This window comes from Martes martes (assembly GCF_963455335.1).
Source record: "Martes martes genome assembly, chromosome: 9".
Lineage (NCBI taxonomy): Eukaryota > Metazoa > Chordata > Mammalia > Carnivora > Mustelidae > Martes > Martes martes.
In genome coordinates this window covers 90288501-90307603 of record NC_137896.1, presented here as the reverse complement: position 1 = coordinate 90307603, position 19103 = coordinate 90288501, and the positions used below count along the sequence as shown (strand labels likewise).

Genomic DNA, 19103 nt, shown 5'->3' with positions numbered 1-19103 from the left:
AAAACTTACTTCTACCTTGACTGCCACAGCTGCCTGCTTTCCGGTTTTCCTGATTACCTCTCCCCACCAACTTCATTAAATTTCCTGTATGCTTCAACTAGCCAGGGCTACTTTCTGAGGTATGAAACCAAAGAACCTTCACTGATATATCATTCTTTCGGTCCCTGAAGAAAAGCCACCCAAATCCCCCCCAGTCGATGGAGCACCCAAAGCCATCCCCCTAGGGGCAGCACCTGTCCCATCTGGAGTAGACCTCACAAAGGTGGGCAGCATTTTCACCGAAGCCGTGGGGTGGGTGGTGGCTCCAAGCCCTTTCTCCATCTCCTTGCGGAACCGCTTAGAGATCTCCAGAAGGTTCTCATCGGAAAGACGCATGTGGTAGAGATACTGGTCGACCTGCAAAGAGCGGGGACGGAAGGACAAGAGTTAGAGATTGGGAGGTTCACTCAGTGTGGTATGCATCTACGTCATGGAACATCACTCAGCCCTTCAAAAGAATAAAACCTGTTGTGCACAGAAGGTTATTATTAAAGACCACTTAATTGGAATCTATTTGACAAGGTATCTTTAAAAATAAGAAAGAACTAAACTGAAAGATAAAATGAGAAAAATAGGTTTAACTTTACTTCTGAAGAGTGGTGAAGATGAGGGGAAAGGCACATTAGGGAAGAGAGAGAGTTCTTTCCAGAAAAGCTGAGTTTAAGGGTCTCTGACAATGTTCTGGGAACTGGCATTCATCTGACCCTCCTTGTCCTGCACACACCTCGAGGCCAGTCATGGCAATCCTATTATCCCCACCTTGGGCCCAACAGCCAGCTCCTCTTGCCTCACTTACACAATCCTCAAGTCTGCCTTTACCTCTCCCATCCATTTTCCAACCCCAGCCAGACTTGAACCATTCCCCTGCTTAAAAAAAACCTTTCAGTGGCTTCCCATTAGAACCAAACCTGAAATCCTTCCAAGGCCCCACATGGTCTCCGCCCCACCCCCACCCCTGGGGGCTCACTGTATGTATTTCTTAGTGTCTAAATCATAAGCACAGAGGGAAGCACAGAGGGTGAGAAGAACTGTGTGTAATCTGTTCACCCCTGCACCCCCGGCACGTGAGGACACAGACTAGAACTTCTACATAAATAGCAACTCAAGCTCTCCTCTCCTCAGAAGCAGAGCCGGCTCCCCTAGTTAGTTCACTGATCTTTCCAACATAAATTTACATGAACTTTCCCCAGATTTACTACCACCAATCAAAGCAGCACCAGGAGTCCCTCTCACACAGTTTCCTTCTTGGAAGCTCCCATCTGCCTTGGCCGTGGACATTCCCAGTCTTTTCCTAGCAGGAAGAGGTCTGACAGAATCCCTCCCAGGAGACACACAAGTTTCCACAACACCCGTTCTCGGCAGCGCTGTCAGGGACAGGTGACGCTGCTGGCCACGGCAGGGTAGGGGTCGACAATCAGGAACCTCCGTCCAGGCCCCAGCTATCCCCTCAAGGCTGAGGGTCACAGTCCTCCCAGCTTCATCAGCAAACTGTGTGACTTCAAGCAACCCTGCTCTCCCCAGCCCTGAAATGGGGGTCCCCAGGGGCCAAGCTGGCTGAGAACCACTGCCCATTACTGCTGTAGGAAACAAGGAATTTCCTGCCTGCTCCCTGCCCTTGCTCAACTTTGACAAAAATGCATACATTTTTTTATAACTAAGAGTTCCCAGACAAATGTGCTTGTTAGCAGTACAGCCTATTCTATTTTCCAGCCTTTTTGGTCAGGACTTCTTAAATTTCTTTTTTTTTTTTTTTTTAAACCAAACCTGCAGCCTAAGATTTCCAGAGGAAGGGCACAAGGTGCTTAACCCTTTAAGAAAAGAACCAACCAGTTTGGTCAACAGAGAGAGTCCCCTTACATCTTCCTCTGTTCCAGGCTATATCCTAACTCCCTATGCAATCGAGGGTACATCCTTCTCTTTGGGCCCCTTTCTGCCCCTGTGGAATAAGGAGATCAGCCCCTCTTGGGTCACTTCAAATATCCCGCTCAGGACTCATCTTTGATCATTCTTCTAAAATCCCAAAAGCTCAAAGATTGGACTCTGGAGTAAAATGCTGAACAGAGCTGCAAGCAGTCAAAGGACAGTACCTGGTGAGTCAACCCAGCCTGCTCCACAACTACCATGTGGGTAAAATACCACACTGAGACTCGACCCTTGCATGCACACAGTGAGACAGAACAGGGCAGGCGTGGAGAATGGTACAGGCCTTCAGCCACTTCTCCTGTCCCTCCCCAGCCAACAGAGGGACCAGGTTTTTCATGCAGAGTTTCAAATTTGTAGAAATGAGGAATTCCCAGAACTCCTCTGTTGCCAGCATTTACTGAAAACCAGACTGCCCAAGTCCATCAATCTAAATTAGGAAGAACCCAATCATCCTTTCCGTTTCCTGACCTCATGCCTCCCATAGCTCACTTGCCTTGTGCGCACCACCGTCTGCCGCAACCTCTCAGGGCTGTGTGGACACCAGCCCTGGTGGGCAACAGTAGTAACAGTAAACCCTTACATGGCACGGCCACTGTTCTCGAGGTCTTACAGCCATTAATTCATCACATCCTCACAACAGCCCTGGGAGAGGCAGGTAGTGTGATCTCCATTCTACTGAGAGGGGGGAGGCAACATGCCCAGTCAGAGATGCAAAGGGGCAAGCTGGGACTGGACTGGGCAGCCCGGCTCGTCCACTCTGCTAGAAGAATGCCCCCTTCCGCTGGCCAACAGCGGGGTCTCCACAGGCCAAAGGGCACCGCGGTGCATTCAGGCTGGCCATCCCCACGGAAAAGCCAGGTTCTCTCCCAGTTATCCCCCGGGGCCAACAGGAAGGGCCAACAGCAGAGCACAGTGTTCAGTGACAGATGAAAACGATGATGATGATTGTTACAGTAGCTAAACATGTACCGAGTATTTCTTACCTGCCGGACACCATCCTGTGACTTTACTGACTTCACCTCCATTGTCCTTTTGTAAAACTTCTATATCCCTGCTTTACAAGCCACTGGATGGGGAGGGGCAGAGCTAGGATTCAGACTGGGTGCTTGGGACCATCACCTTCCCTTCACCTGTCCCATGGGCCCTTCTGGGGGGGGGGGGGTACTCTCTACCTTATGATTTCCTGAGGGACCCCAAAGCCTTGATTTCCTCTCTAACACATGAGACTAGAGAAAGGATATGGGACAGCTTTGAAAAATGCAACCAGAGCACCTTGGCCCAAACTTCCCTTCTTTCACAGCATGATGATGTGGCCGCCTTGAGTTTATTAGGGAAGGGCTGCTTAATCGAGGAATGTAACGGCTTCCTTAAACACACTGTGGGGCCCACCCAGCCTTGGCGGGCACTGCTGTGTTGCATGAAGGGTGACCAAAGGAAGCAGAAGCCAGAAACAAGCAGTAGTCTCCGTACAAAGAAAATTTTCCTAGACTGACTGGGAAGGAAGTGAATATACTTTGCAGAACCCTGCCAACTTTCACCCACGGTGCAGCCAGACGGAGGGAGCACCAGGCCCAAAGTCATGGGACAAAGTCATTCAAGAGATATCAAATACAGGCAAGGGTAGTACAACCACAACTAATAAATACTCACCTTTAAAAATGCCCTTGGAACGTCACGTTCAAAGAGTCCCACCACAGAGAGCATTCGAGTATGTGTAGTTTGCCTCTCTCACCCCAACAGCCCATCAGGCCTTGGTCTAAACACTTCTAAGCATGACACACTCAGTACTCCTAAGTTGGTTAGCTACTACTATTGGTCAGCTCTAGCTGTTAGAAAATTTGTCCTCTAAGATGAGTTCTGTCTAGTCTCCATTCTGCCATTTGGGTAAGAGTTCCCAAACCTGCCTGCACGCCAGCATTACTGACATGAGGACATTTTTAGAAACATAAAGAAGCCCAAAGATCCATTCTAGACTGACCAACCTTTGGCCCTGGGCGCTCAAACATCTTCAGCTCTCCTGCAACTCCTAGCCCCCATGCCGATCACGTGATAATGGTGGGCTGGGCTCTGGCCAAACATGGCCTAAGGTCATTTTTACCACTTTTCTACCCAGAGTCTTTGAAAGTCAGCAGTGAAGACATGAGGCTAAGTGTGAAATAATCCTGTGTTGATCCTGGGGGGCTGGGAATTGGAAAGAGTAAACCCTGTCCTTGTTGGAAACTCTTAGGTCACTGGAAACTATCAAAGCAGAATCAGTCAGGTCAGCCCTCATTTCACAGCTAGCATTAGTCAAGTACAGGCTGGGCCATCAGGAAAACCAGTGTCCAAGTCCTGGCTGTGGCATCTGGGCAGGTATGTAACACTGCACCAGTCACTCTGACAGAGATCCAGTCTCCTCCCTGTAAAACAGGATAACAGCCCCACACAGCTGTCACCAGCATAAATGGGGAACATAGAGCTCTACCTACTCCTTCTCTTTTTCTCCTAGACTCCCCTCCCTCCCCCCGGCAAGTGGCACCCTCAAAGGGTCAATGACATTTCTTAACCTTATTCTAGTCACATCCAGGGTTAACAAAACCCTGCTTCCCCAAATTGTTCCTTCCCTTTCTGTGGTGGGTGTGCGGCCGAACACACCTGAGCTGTTTCTCTTTAAATTCCTAACAGGGGAAAAAAAAAAAAACCAACAATCCTATCAGGGTGAAGGAGGGAATGGGAGGGGGCTTTCCAAGCTGGGGAAACGGAGGCAGGCTGGAAGCAAGGCCCAGCTGATGTATAGAAGGCCACAGGCCCGCCTGGAGGCAAGCATGTGTGTGAAAGAGAAAGAGATAGCAGTTTTAAATGACAGCTCTTTAGCAATCTTGAGATTAGAACTTCCTCATTGGGCAATTTTGGTCTTTCTTCCCAAAGAGCACACCGACCCAACATGCCCGTTTCCTCTAGAGAACGTGAGTAGAGGTGGGAGAAGTTCGAAAGAGGAATTAACCCCATCCTCTTTATGAAATAAAATAGCACCGAAATGAGAAGTCTGTGTCCACACTTAAGTGTCCACATCTTCCCCCAGACTTAACTAGAAGGAGGGGAAATTGTGCAAAGAATGGAGAGAGCAGGTCACCCTCACACAGACCTACTTAAAAGCGTGCAGTGGCTTGGGTGGGAAAGACACAGCCTGTCCACATATGGATGGGGAGACCCTGAAAAGAAAGGCCTGGAAGTAACCAGAAAGGGACCTCAGAAAAACAAGAGGCCTGGAGGCAGTCTAAACCAAGGTCACACAGTTGAGGTTATAATCTGGATCCCCCAGACACCTTCCTGTATTGTCAAAAACAAGAAAGGACAGTCATCCTGCTGGTCCACAAAGACCCGTGTCATCTTCAGGCCAATCCCAACTGAATGCCTGTGGCCACCACCGAGATCCTAAGGCCACCCTGTCTGGTCCCAGAGGGAAACTGGTCCTGATCGAGCTATGCTGATCCAGAAGAGAACAATATTCCAATTTTGACAGTTAGTTATATAAAGTACTGCAAATCCCACCTTGGATACCTTAAGAGGTTTCAAAGAAAAGGGTAGAAGAAACCTCAAATTTCAACACCTATAAGATCTGCAGCATTCAACCCCAGAATCTTTGGCCATTGCTGCAACCCCAGCTTCTCCCATCGTAGAGCCTTCATTGAAAGCCAATTATATGCAAAGCACTACAGTGTACAGAACAGGATTTTAAAAGAAATCAATTCTGGGGGCTCAGTCGGTTAAGCGTTTAACTCCTGATTTGGGCTCAGGTCATGATCTCAGGGTCCTGAGATCAAGCCCCCCGTCTGGCTCCATACTGAGCATGGACCCTGCTGCTAAAGATTCTTTCTCTCCCTCTGCCCCTCCCTCGCCTCCGTTTGTGCTTTGCCTTTGCTCTTGCTCTCTCCTGCTCTCAAATAAATAAATAAATGCCTTCTAGAAATGGATGGATAGTAATGATGTTGTATACAGTGTAAATGTACTTAATGCCATTGAACTGCACATTATACACACACACACACACACACACACACACACACACTCACAGAAATAATTTTTTTAAGAACTCGAGATTCCTGGGGCGCCTGGGTGGGTCAGTGGGTTAAAGCCTCTGCCTTCAGCTCAGGTCCTGATCCCAGGGTCCTGCATCGGGCTCTCTGCTCGGCAGGGAGCCCGCTTCCCTTCCTCTCTCTCTGCCTGTCTCTCTGCCTACTTGTGATCTCTGTCTATCAAATAAATAAATAAAATCTTTAAAAAAAAAAAAAAAAGAACTCGAGATTCCTGTTCTCTAGGACTTTACCAGGCAGCACAGAACTCAACTCATATTATAGACCCCATGAATGTCTCTGAATTGGACGGAGGGATGGATCTCAGTAGATAACAAAGGCAAACACACTGCTAGGGGGCCCATGGAAGTGTTACATGTGTACAGGGCCCATGAGACCAGCAGGCAGGGGAGACCGTGTGTTCTGGGCTAAGAACATACATATCCAACGTACATGTCAGCTAGAGAGTAGGGGTATCATGTGAAAGGGCTCAGAAGATGTGGGCCAAGATCCTGAAAGGGTATTATGAATTCCAGGACCAGAATTCAGAAGACTGCAATGTCCTCAGATGAGTCTGATTTCAACCGACTGTTTTTCATCACGGGATCATGGGAAGGACGGAGCATGAAGATCACCTCACTATGTAAAGTCGCTGTGCTGTTTACTGACCAGTTAATTCCCTGTAGGGTCTGGCGCCAGGAGAGAAGAGTCTGACCACCCAGAGTCACTGCTTTTTCAAACCCCTGACTCTAGGAGAGCTGTCCTTTTTGCCTGGACTGTCAGGGAGCTCAGAGATTGGCTCTCAGCTCCAGTGACCTTTTCCTGGTCTAAGTGCATTGGTTGTCACTCCTGCCAGTCCCTTTTACAAAAAGCTGAGCTCCATCATCTAATCCTTTTAGAAAGGTGACAAAAGAACTAATAGGGGATCAAGCAACTGCCCATCAGTCATCCCTTACAGGACACATCCTCTTGAACAGAAGATGGAATTCCAGCGAACAAACAAACGGCTAAGAAAGCAATGCCACAAGCACGTAAGCATCAGGGCCAAGGTCACAGGGACACCCTGAAGTGCTGCTGGACTCTCTCCCCATGCTTTGTGTATTTCTCACAGAAGACCTAGAACCTTCTCTCCAGTAGGTGCTGGATGCACAGCAGCTAATTCCTACCTTTTAGCTTCTTCCTGACCCCACGATGACCGTCTGAATTTCAGCTTCCCTAGCACACAGGTCCTGTCCCAAAGATATAATCAGGTCATGTATACAGACAGGAGACAAAGGCTCCAGGGCTCCAACCTAACTTCCTCCTAAGAAATTTAGGAAAGACCACACCCTCTTGCAGGGCTTTCACTGGTCTGTGTGTGCTTTACTCGGACCAGTCAAAACAGGGGAGGGTGGGGGGCAAGGATACTCTACCATAGCAATTAGGAAGACACCACCTAGGGGCGCCTGGGTGACTCAGTCAGCTGAGCCTCCGCCTTCTGCTCAGGTCATGATCCCGGGGGTTCTGGGATCAAGTCCCACATTGGGCTCCCTGCTCAACAGGGATCCTGCTTCTCCCTCTGCTTGCTGCTCCCCCAGCTTGTTCTCTCTCTCTCTCTCTCACACACACACACACAAATAAAATCTTAAAAAAAGGGGGGGGGGGGCACCACCTACCACCACATACAGCCACATACAACAGATGAATCTCACAATATAAAGCTGGGCAAACAAAAGAAGCCGGACACAAGAGGAGACGTATCTTACGAGTCCGTTCATATGAAGCACAGAAACAGACCCCTGCTGACAGAAGGTGGGATGGTGATTATACTTTGGGCTGCTAATGTTCTGTTACTGGATCTCGGGGGTGGTTACCTGGTGTTTTCAGCTTCCTGTGTAGATTATACTTCCATTTTAAAACATAGGAAGGAAAAAGGGCAAAGCCCTAACTAGGCCCTGGCCTACCCACTCCACATGGTCAGAGGGGCCAAGAAGCTCAAAGAAGTGTGTAAGAGGTCAAACCAGAGGGAAAATCCATAATCTAAATGCAGCCACACACGACCTTCCGGTGACTCTATCCGATGACATGGGCTGACAATTTCGTTTTCAAAAGAATTTCTTATTTTTGCATTATTCCTTTGCCAGCGTCACCTCAAATCTTTGACGAGGACACCAAGCCTTGGAGAAGCTTCCCCAAACCACAGGCCGAGTCCCTGGCACGACCCCCTACATCCGGGGGTCAGCTGAGCACCCGAACCTGGGGCACAGGTGTGCCCAAACTGGGAAAGCCAGGTAACTATCATCGGTGACCTCATTAATAATTCCGCCTTCACAGACTTCTGGGAGGACCAAGGCTGAGCAAAGAGAGCAGCAAGTTTATCCTGTCATGGTGCCAAGCCAAGGCCAGATGCTTCTGATTGAAAAAAAAAAAAGGAAAAGAAAGAGAAAGAAAAGAAAAAGATAAACTGAGGAGGGCAAGACACAGCAGATCCTCGATTCTGTAAGGCTCCTTCCTCTGAAAGGCAGCTACCCAAAAGTAACAGATCTGCCACAACACTCTCCTCAGATGGGGCCAGGGAGGAAGGAGTTCCCGGGGCCACCAGGCTACCTCAGGGAGATTCGAGCTGACGCACCGTGCTCTCACCAGCCTGGGGCGCCTGGGGAAGTGTGAAGCTGACCTAGGAGGCCGAGAGGCCACTCCCCCAGGATCCTGTTGCGCCTTGGTGAGTCACAGGCTTTCCAGTTCTTCCAGTTCTTGCCTCAGCGGCCTGGAGCTGCAGCCAGACAGACCTCAGGCAGCAGCACCCACCAGGGGTCCAGGAGATGGGCATCTAGGACATGGGTCTTGGGAGCCTCTTATACTCAGACATTCTGGGCCGGCTGGGGGGCAGCTGTGCAATCCTCTGTCCCAGACGTACATGACCCCGGCACAGTTCACTGACCCAAAATGGACTTGAGTGCTAAACGGAGTGGGCCCGGGCCAGGGGCTGAGGGCACCAGGGGAAAGGAGAGCCCAGTCTTTGCCTGCAAGGGGCACAGTCTACTGGTAGGAGGCAAATACGTCAGCAAGTAATTACAAACTGAGAGGAAGGGCAGAGAGGCAGTTTCTTTCACAGTAATAAAATACAGATTTATAATCACTGAAATCATGCAGGCATCAATACAATGCTCAGGAGTGTCTCAGAAAGGTTGCATGTGTGTGTATGCTGACCCCACACCTACAATGTTATCCTCTGGCCTAACAAACTCCCACTCTGCCCTTCAGGGCCCAGCACAAATGGCCTCTCCCCAAATTCCCAGCTACCAACATACTTTTGACACCTTCTGTCGCCTGCCCTCGCTGGTCCCAGAGGACTAAAGGCACCAACTACATACATGCTCCCAAATTCACGTCTGTGGTGTCAGCAGCTATCTCAGTAATGAGAGTAGGTGCTCAAGGCCTAGGTCATGGTCACTTACAAGGGGCTATGGGTGTGCCGAACAGGTGGGAGAGTAACCTGGGTGAAGGGGAGAGCTGGCCATTCCAGAATGCCCAGGAGCTCAGAGCCTGACCCTGTTCTTCAGGCCTGAGACCTCATTGCACATGACCTTGGCGGCAGCAGGGTTTTCTCTCCAGCTAACTGACTCCTGTTTGGTCACCCAGGTCCCCTAAGGGTCTGACTCTGCCTCCCTGAACAGCCCCATGCCAGGGGACCAGAGTCTACCCTCTGAGTCTCCTGCTCCACAGGGATAGCTGAACTCCCCACTCCCACCTGCTGCCAAGCGTCCACCTGCCACACCAAACCCCCGCACATCTGGCCCTCTGCCCCCTATCAGCCCCAGACCTTCCCAGTCGGCCTCACCCACCCCACCATCACCCACCCACCAGAAGCAGGACAGCCCATACATCCCAGTTTGCCCAGGAACATCTCAGTTTATGCTGAGGTAGCAGCCCAAGTACTAACAGTGTCCCCTTTTATTCTCAAAAAAGTGGCCCAGTTTGGACAAATTATAGGGTTACTCTAGGTTCGGGCCACAAAGCAAATCCTGCCTTTGTTCTTAGAGATCCCACACCTGACTGATGAGAAGAGCTCATGCCACACAGTTGGTGCCAAAAGGGAAATAGGGACCAAGAAACTGGGTTCCTGCTCTGGGGCTTGCCCTATATAAACCTGGGCTGGTCACTTAGTACACAGCACCTGGTTTCCTCATCTATAAAATGGAAGGACTGGAATTAGATAATCCAAAGGTCCCTTCCCAACTGACACCTGACTCACAGCCCCATGAAAATGAAATACAAGTGGCCTGTCTCCAGTTGTTCCAGGCAGCCCTGTGCTGGGGTTAAGGACCTGGGTTCTGGGGTCAGACTGAATTCAGGCTTGCCTTTGACCAAGGTACTGTCCATTTCTGTGCCTTAGTGTCTTCATCTGAATAATAGCTAATAATGTCTACCAGGGAGGGCTGCTGAAGGATGGCCTGAGTTAGAGTGTATACACGGAGTCCAGCACTTAGTAGTGTTGGTTATTTTAAGAGCTTGAGAAATTGCGGGATGGGGGATGGAACTGATGAGACATGGCTAGAAGGCTTCATGGCAAGGGGCTAAGACAGAAAAATGTGGAAGGAAGCAGGAAGCAGGAGGAGGAAGTCTCTCAAATGGGAAAAAGGAAAAGTGGCAGCTTCGTGTGCCCTCATTTAACTCTGATGGCCTCTCTGGCCCCGTTCCTTTATCAGACAGTGTGGAGACGCCAGAAGGAAGGGTCTAGGAGTAAGGCCTTTCAAGAACAACAGGGACCGACCACACCTCTGGGGTAGAACCACTGAGCTAAGGGGAGGAGAGTCAGGAAGGCCGGCTGGGAGGGCACCAAGGGCCGGGTTCTCGGCCCCGACTCACTCTTAGTTAACTCCGAGGTTTTAACCAAGGTCCCCCCAAGTAAGGAACACTAGGCTATTGCTTAGACACCCACAGACAAAGCGCAAAAAGTACAGCCACCCTAACAGAGGGCTTCATCTCAGGGAAACAAGGCCTCCCAACTGGCTTTGGACAAGGCAAAGCCTGTACAGGGATGGGGGAAGGGAAGTGTCAGGAGGGGCCACACTGGACAGCCCAGAGTCCGTACAAGGGGCAAAGAGCTCTCTGCTGATACCCAAGACAGCCAGGGCCCCTTCTTCTGATCTGCCGAAAACTGTGGGAATTATGGTTTCCTTCAAACTCCAGGGGTCAGTGAGACCAAAACCTACCATGACCTGGTCCTAGGACTCAACAGCCCAGGATATCCCCGACCCCCAGCAGTTGCCCTAGTGGAAAGCCAGAATCTGGGGCAGATGTGAGGAAGGCTAAGCAGGCATCTCACTGGCCAAATGCAGCATAAATGGCCTCAGCAAGTGCCCTGGGTGCCTTTGGCCTGTGGGAGAGGGACTGGAGAGGAGGAGGGACTAGGTTTCTACAGTGAAAAGGGCAGAACAACTGCTGTGATCAGTCATGCCTTCCACTGAGGATGCTTCAGCCTCTGGTACAATGATCGTGGCATCCCAGAGACACCCACCTCTCCCACCTCCAGTGGGGAGGCTACTTCCCACAGGACCCAAAGAAAAGCAAGTCAGAGAAAGAACTCAAGGATGGCCCTCCCACGCCTAGGAAAGAAACAGTTTCAGAAGGCAGAGAGGGCAGTGAGGATGCTTCCTTACTCCTCAGCTTCAGGAACTTTCCATCCTTCTGCCCTCCCCGTCTTCTCCTTTAATGCGACATCAGACAGATGGAGACAATGTTCCAGAACGCATTATGTCCTACAAGCCCTTGGGGAAAAAGAAGCAGGGCCCCTTTCATCTAGGAGTGTAGTTACTATATGGATGTAGTTCTCCATGTACTAATATTTAATACATAAAGAGTTGACTACGTGTCAGGCACCGCTGTAAGAGCTTCACATATCTTTACTCTCTTTAATCCCTACAGTAACCCTATTAAGGTGTTATCCAAAAACTCTCCAAGGCCTAGAAAGGTTAAATTAACTGACCCAAGTTCACAAAGCTGGTTACATAAGCCAGGATTCAACGCCGGGAGACTGGCTCTCTCACTCACCCTACAGCCTCTCCCAATGTGACCACTGGACTGGCCCTCAGTGAGGACCATGGGCCCCTGTCCTCTGTCCCCAGCGACAGTGGCTCCTGGACCCACATTCTGCCAGTTCCCCCACCTGCTGTGTTCGGAAGTCTGACGGAGGCCTGGCCTCCATGGCAATCCCAGCAACAACCAGGGGAAGATTCTCCTGGGGACAGCTGAGCCAACTTCCCTCCCACTCACCGCCTGCCCTGGTAACCCAGGTACCCCACCCTTCGGCCAGGGGGCACAGACATCTGCTGACGGCCAAGGTCTGCGACTTCATCTCAAATGCATCTTTTGTTAAAGAACACTTGCTACCGTGACTGTCCCAGGACCTGGCACGCTGTGAGCTGAGAGCCAAGGTCCTAGTTACAGCTACTATTAACTAGCTGGGTGAGCAGGAACAATGCGCCATAAAACTGAAGGGCGGGATGACCTGTGTTCTTTCTTCTAACGCAGTTTCTCAACCTACAGATACTTGGGGCCAAAAAAGCCTTTGCTGCAGGTGGCTGCCCTGAACACTGTAAGATGGCATATCTCCTTTGTCTCTACCTACTTGAGGCAGCAACCTAACATCCACACCCACCCAAATGGTGACAGACAGCAAGTTCTCCAGACATTACCAAATTCCACTGGAGGGCAAAATTGCTAGCAGTTGAAAACTACAGCTCAAAAGTAGTAGTAACCAAAACAAACAAAACAAAACAGAATACAGGTTTTGCCCCTACAGACTCAGGTAGGGTGGGAATTCTGGCTCTTTATTATAGGGTTGGGCTACAGACAGCCCCTCATAAAGGATCACGGGGCCCAAGATGCCAAGAGTGCTGAGGTTGGAAGACCTGCTTTAGGAGTGAACAGCAACAGCCCCTCCAGCACAAGGAAGCAAGGCCTATGACCCATGACCTGCGATATTAAGATGCAGGCAATGAACTCTGGGATCTAATCTGCTCTCCACCTCCACCCCACCCCCCCAGGCCCCCCACTGCTTTGGAAAGGGAAAGCCAGACAACACAGTGCTGGAAAACAAACCAAACTCGCTGACTTCACAACTCAACAATGATAATGAGGAACCGTTATCAGGAGTCGTCTTTGAAAGAAATAATCTGAACAAAGGAAGTCAGTTTTCTGGGGTTCCTGAGGTCTTTTAGTGTATCAGATCTCCTTGGTCTGACTGCCAGGTTTTGAGAAAACGGTTGTGGTTTGTGTTGTTTTGATTTCCCCTGGAAAAGGGCCCCTAACTGCCCTCAAACTCCTCAGGGTGCTGGAAACGTTCATCTTTGAAAAGTGATGTTTTAAAAAAAGAAAAGAAAAGAAAAGAAAAGAAAGAAGGAAAAGTTGGCTCTGAGGAACCTCAGAGGGAATTTTAATTAATTCAATGGTAAAGAAAAGTACTTTCCTAGCACTCTCTGAAATCGAAATTGGTGATACCAAAAAAAAAAAAAAAAAAAAAGGAAGGTTAACAAAAGCTACAAAATATTCCTACTACCATCAGCTGCTTCTGGGCAGGGAAGGGACAGTATTAGGATGCTAAGTATTATGTACACACACATTGAACAAATGAGAAACTGTACCTGTCCATGTCCGTCCACTAAATCGGTCAAAAATAATCTTAGTAAGGTTGTGATCAGTAGTTGACTCTTGGAACTTTAACCCTTATCAGAAGATTCATGGCACATCATAGGTACTCAAGGCATACCAAGCAAGGCTCCCTTGAGGTCTGCCACTCCTCACTATCTCTTAACTACTTACTGCCTTATCTCACCAGACAACTGAAAGGTGTCTTCGTTTCAGTTTCCCACATCATAGCCAGAGGACCTGGTACCCACAGTAAGCTCTCAAAAAACATTAAAACTCTTGTCTTTCTTGACTCTTGGAGGCTTTGCTAAATTTCTGGCTTCCAAGATACTCCCTGCCCCCTCCCAAGTCCAGAGTTGAAATCTACCCCTCACTCACAGGGACAAGAGCCCAAGCAAGCTATCTCTATTCCATAATCGGAGTGAGAATATGTCACCGGTCCATGCATGTTAAAAAAAATTTGGCCAATGGCTAAAGGAAGGCATGCATACCTCATTTCACTTTTATGGTTAGAACAGATTTTCATTCTTAAGTGGCAAAAATCCTGTCTCTTGAATGTTATACCTTGATTAATAAAAAAGAACCTACTATCTCTCCACCCAGAGGACAGACCACCTTGACTGCTGGAAGACAGGAAACTCCCTCACCCTCCCTGTGTCACCCGATCCCCTCCCTCCCTTGCTCCTCAGAATCAGCCTCAGATCAGGCCTTTCTTAATGTCCCCCTATCCACCCATCCCCTTCAGCCCTGTCCTAGCCAACCCCCAATGTGCCTTTCACTCTCCTCCCCTTCCTGCAGCCCTTGCTCAGCTTCTGTCTCCAGGAAGGATTCCTCCCTCATCCTCACTCTCACTGAGCACCTCATCGGTGGCCAGAAACTGTGGCTACAAAGTTGAGCAGCCAGGACTCTCCCTTCCCCAAGGAAGGAACCGGAACTGAAAACTACCAGGTCCGATGCATGGTGGGACTACAAAAATGCCATGATAGGGCACCTGCGTGGCTCAGTCGGTTAAGCACCTGCCTTTGGCTCAGGTCATGGTCCCAGGGTCCTGGGATCAAGCCCTGAGTGGGGTTCCCTGCTCAGTGGGGAGTCTACTTCTCCCTCTGCCTCTTCCCCTCCCCCCACCCGTGCTGTTGTTTCTCTCAAATAAATCTTGAAAAATAAAAACAACAACAAAAAAAAATTGGTCATGAGAACTCCCATTAAAAAAAAAAAAAATGCCATGATAGGGCAAAGGCGCTTTGTGTGAAGAGCATGGCATTTAAAGGAATGGTGATGTAAGTCCTCGGGGAATGAGGTAGAGAACATGGAGGGGTCAACGGGCCTTCAGTATGCAGTGTTAAAAAAGGGTTCTGAAATGTTCCAGTCTCGCTCCAGAAAGAGACTGGAAACAGAGAAACCCTAGGAGGCCTCTGAATTAAGCCAGAGACAGGTTGACAAACGTGTAGCGATCAGAAAGGAAAGTCAATGAAATGAGTCCAGAGCTCCCAGCCAGAATAGCCAGAGGGTACTGGTGCCATTAATGTAAGCAAGAGAAGAGCTAGTTGCATTTCTGGGCATGCTGGGTGATGGTGCTGCCAGCATCCCAGAGTGAATGCAGACAGGGGCCAGGATGGAGTCCACTTTTGTTCCCAGAAGCAGGTGAGCGTGGTCAAGAGCATGGGGCTCTGAAACCTGACGGCATGACTTTAATCCCCAGCTCTTACAACAAAAGCCAGTGACCTTGGACAACTTACTGTGCCTTTGTTCCTACCAGTAAGACAGGGATGCTGATAATAACTGCTTCTGCTTTGTGAAACTGTTGCGAACATAAGCTAACAAACATAAAGAACTTAAACCAGGGCCTGGCACACAGTAAATGCTGATGTGTTTGCTCTCAAGTTTCAAAGTGTCAATCAGCAAATGTGAGCAAGTAACTCTTACTCTCCTGCTAATGGTACAAAACACTGGACTTGTCCATCAGGAGACAAGTTGGGGGTGTGAGGGGCTAGTAGTGGCTAAGTGCATCTAAGTTTTCCATGCCTCAGACTACAACACAGAATATGCAAGATAATAGGGATTTCAGAAGAGTCCAGATCAAGACCTTTTCAAAAGACTCTCTAAAATTAAACTCAAACTTCATCCTTCTCTAGTTCATCTTTGTAGCAGGAACTGGAAAAGAGGCTTCCAGGGATACTGGGATGTCTCACTCAGTTAAGTGTCTTCATCTCAGGGTCATGAGTTCAAACCCCACATTGAGTTTCACACTGGGTGTGCAGTGGAGTCTACTTAAAAAGAAGAAAAGATACTTCCAAAATATTCTCTGATTCTCCTCCTACTTGCTACAGAATGGTAGGTGGAATCAAACCCTTTTGCTCACCTAAGCCTGGAGGCCGAGTCCCAGGTTCTGACACCAGGTAAATTAAAGGTCTGACTCTCTTCTGCCCCCATCGGTGATTTAGAGGAAATACACCCAGAGTCCGCCCAGACCTTCACAGGCCAAAATGAAGCTGTCCGTGTAGGTAAGGGCCGCCTACAAAAAAGACAAGGCTACATTACCCCGTGCTTTATCATCAGAACTCCCTAAAGTGGACAAGGCTGCTGCTGTCACTCCTGTTTTACAAAAAGAAACCAACAGTCCAAAGAGGCAAAGTGACTTGTTCAGGGTCCTGTGGTTAATAAATCACAAAACAGATTAGAACTCATTTCCAGATACCCTGGCTCATGCTCTCTCCACCCTGGGACCAAAGTGATGACTCCCAACCATACCTAGACAGTCCGAGTCTTAGCCTCCTTCCTCTGGATTAGGGGAGAGTACACTGGTAAAGGAATTAAAATGTCCTGGAGTGATACACAACCAAGACCTCCCCTGGATCAATAATCCTACAGCTTCCTACTTTAGGATTTGCCAAGGGATGACTCTTCCCCAAGGGCTAACTCACTTCTTGGGCAGAGAAGCCCAAAGAAGTTGCCAAGATCCTGCGGGCTCACAGACACATTCTTAAACTGAATTCAAGTGCAGAGCCGAGCCACATCCCAGGAATGAGAGAGCAACAGTTGTTTATACGCAGAGTAAATGAACTCAAAACCAGCGGCCCTATCCTCCCTCCTCCAGTCTGAGGCTAAGTATTGCCGTGTTTTATTTGGGGGGTTATCTGTTACAGCTCTGAAAAACACCACGAAGGTAACCCACCATCCTCTCCTTTGCTCTCAGAATCCCCAGAAGGGGAGTACGAGCAGGTCGCAGCACCCAACAATTATGTCAAGACACTATCCCAAATGTGTTCCCTCTAAGACACAGAAATTTCAAGTATGTAATTAAGCAACGCTGCCACTGCCTCACAGCTCTGGACACCCCCACCCCCACCCTTCAGCCCCTCCCGTCTTCTCAAGTCCTAGCTGAGGTCCAGGGTCAGGTGCCAACCCTGAAATCCCGTGTATTTCAGAAACCCAGTGCTCGGCAGAGAGATAGCGCCTCGGGCCCAGCCCCACCCCCACCCCATACCCGGAGGCACCTAGAGCTTGGCTCCCGGCGGGTCCCGAAGCTCTTTCTTATGTAAATGACCTAGCCGGAGAGCACTGGCGGGGGCGGGGGGCTGCCGACAGCGAGGTGGGCAGACCTGTCGGAGTCTCGGACAGGAAAAAGCTCGTTTGCCTGACGAAAACTTTTCAAAGAAGACAGCAAAGCGGGAAGGCGGGGGGGGGGGGTAGATTGGGGGATCCTTCGTGTAACTTTTAGGAGCACCAGAAGTATTAACCAAAGTTCGCCCCCTACTTGGAGGCGGGCGCCGAGTACTCAGGGCCCGGCCGCCCTGAGGCACGTCTGTGGGTAAATGTACGCCCCTCGCGGGGCCTCAGTTCCGGGCGCCTCAGTTCCGGGGAGGGGGCGCGGCGGGCGGAGTTTCTCGGCCGCTGTCCCAGCTCCTTCCCCGATCGGCCTCTCCCCAAGCGCACCTCCGCGAGGCCCCAGGAACACCGAAGGGAACCGCACGTCCCCAGAACGCGATCTTTTGGCACAGGAGACCCCGCGCAGTCCCACGTGGCAGCAGAGCCTCCCCCCACCAGCCACGATTCTCCCCCCACGTGCTCTCGCCGGAACTCCAGCAGCGAGAGAGGGGTTCCTCCCACGTGGGCCCCGCAGTCTCAGACTACGTGCCGGGAGACCCGCCCCTCCAGGGGGAAAAAAAAAAAAAGCGCGAGCGCGCGCAGGGTGGCAGGAAGGCAGAGAGCCGCGCGGTGCGCGAGCCCAGGCGCCTCGCACGCGCGCACACGCCTGCCCGTGCCTAGCGGACGTGGCTCCTCGCGCCCAGGAGTTTCCCGGCAGCCCTGACTTTTTCCGCGTCCTCGACCCCGAATGGAGAGGAAGTGGTTCCCCGCAGGGTCAAGGAGGAGAGTCCCGGCCGGCTGGGAGTGAGGGCCGGGGACCACACAACTTTGTCAAAGGCGAGCCAGCCGCCCCTGCATGCGCTTACTTACCTTCTGCACCTGGTCATGGTTGAGCTCCGTGAAGAAGTAGGCGAGCAGATGCGAGGCGATCATCCTGCCGCGGCCCGACGGCGCCGAGTTGGGCAACCGAGGTTGGAGCGCGTGCGGGGGAGGAGGACAGCGCGGTCCGACCGCTTTGTATCTGGGCTTGGGGGCCCGGCCGGGAGCAGTGAATCCGGGCCGCACAAAAAGCAGGCGATGGCACGCCCAGCTAGAGAGTCTAGGGTCTCAGTAAACAGGTTTGGGGAGTCCTGATTGCTAGAAGGAGCCCAAAAATCACTGCTGGCGACGTGTCGGGTTGCCCCACCGCCAAGGCGCTAACTTCGCCACAGGATCAGTAAAGGTTCAACTTGGGAAGAATCTCGGTCCGGTCTCACTTGGGCGAGCAGACCTCTATGGCTCACACGCGCGCTGCTCTTGCCCACGGAGCTTCTCTGCTTGATGACACGGCGGCGCTAGCGGCGGCCGGGGACTCCTGCTCTGGAGTTTCGTGCAACAATGTGGCTTATTGAGGGGCTGCCGGCTCGCGGGCCTCCCGGCCAGTGACGCGCGCACGCCCATTGGCTGCACGGGGAGGGTGTGTGTGCCCACGGGCCGCCCGCCGCCGCGGCGCAGCCAATCCGTGCGCACGGCCCGCGGGCGCGGCCCCTCCGACACCCGAGCCGGGAAACTGGAGGGGCGCGCCCGGGGCAGGGGGCGGGGCCGGGCGGCAGGGATGGGACGTGTGGTCCGTGGCTAGAGGCTGGGGCGGAAAGGCGCATGAGCCACCGCCGCGTCAGGCTTAGCTATGGGTGGGGGGCGCGTGATCACAGACCCGGCGTGTGGGACGACTGGAAAGACGGGTCACCCAACCGGCACGTGCCTTGTGCGGGGACAGGGACACCGTCTGGTATCTCGGGGTCATGTGAGGGGCCCCCAATGCCGGGTCACATTTCTGAAACATCTTAGTCCTCACCTGTCATGGCTCAGCGGGGCGCAGCGCTGAAGCAAAATTGA

At 51.1% G+C, this 19103-nt stretch overlaps 1 protein-coding gene across 1 annotated transcript in view; it reads right to left on the bottom strand.

Annotated features, from left to right (window-relative positions):
* The window catches only part of HK2 (hexokinase 2), a 59312-nt gene extending 40723 nt beyond the window's left edge, over positions 1 to 18589 (bottom strand). Inside the window, exons 1-2 of the mRNA XM_080813204.1 lie at positions 18099 to 18589; positions 234 to 396 (exon numbers count right to left, since the gene is read on the bottom strand). Of these exons, the coding sequence (XP_080669330.1) occupies positions 234 to 396; positions 18099 to 18161 (226 nt within the window). The 5' untranslated portion in view covers positions 18162 to 18589. The remainder of the gene's footprint in view (positions 1 to 233; positions 397 to 18098) is intronic.
* Between the last annotated feature and the right edge of the window lie 514 nt (positions 18590 to 19103).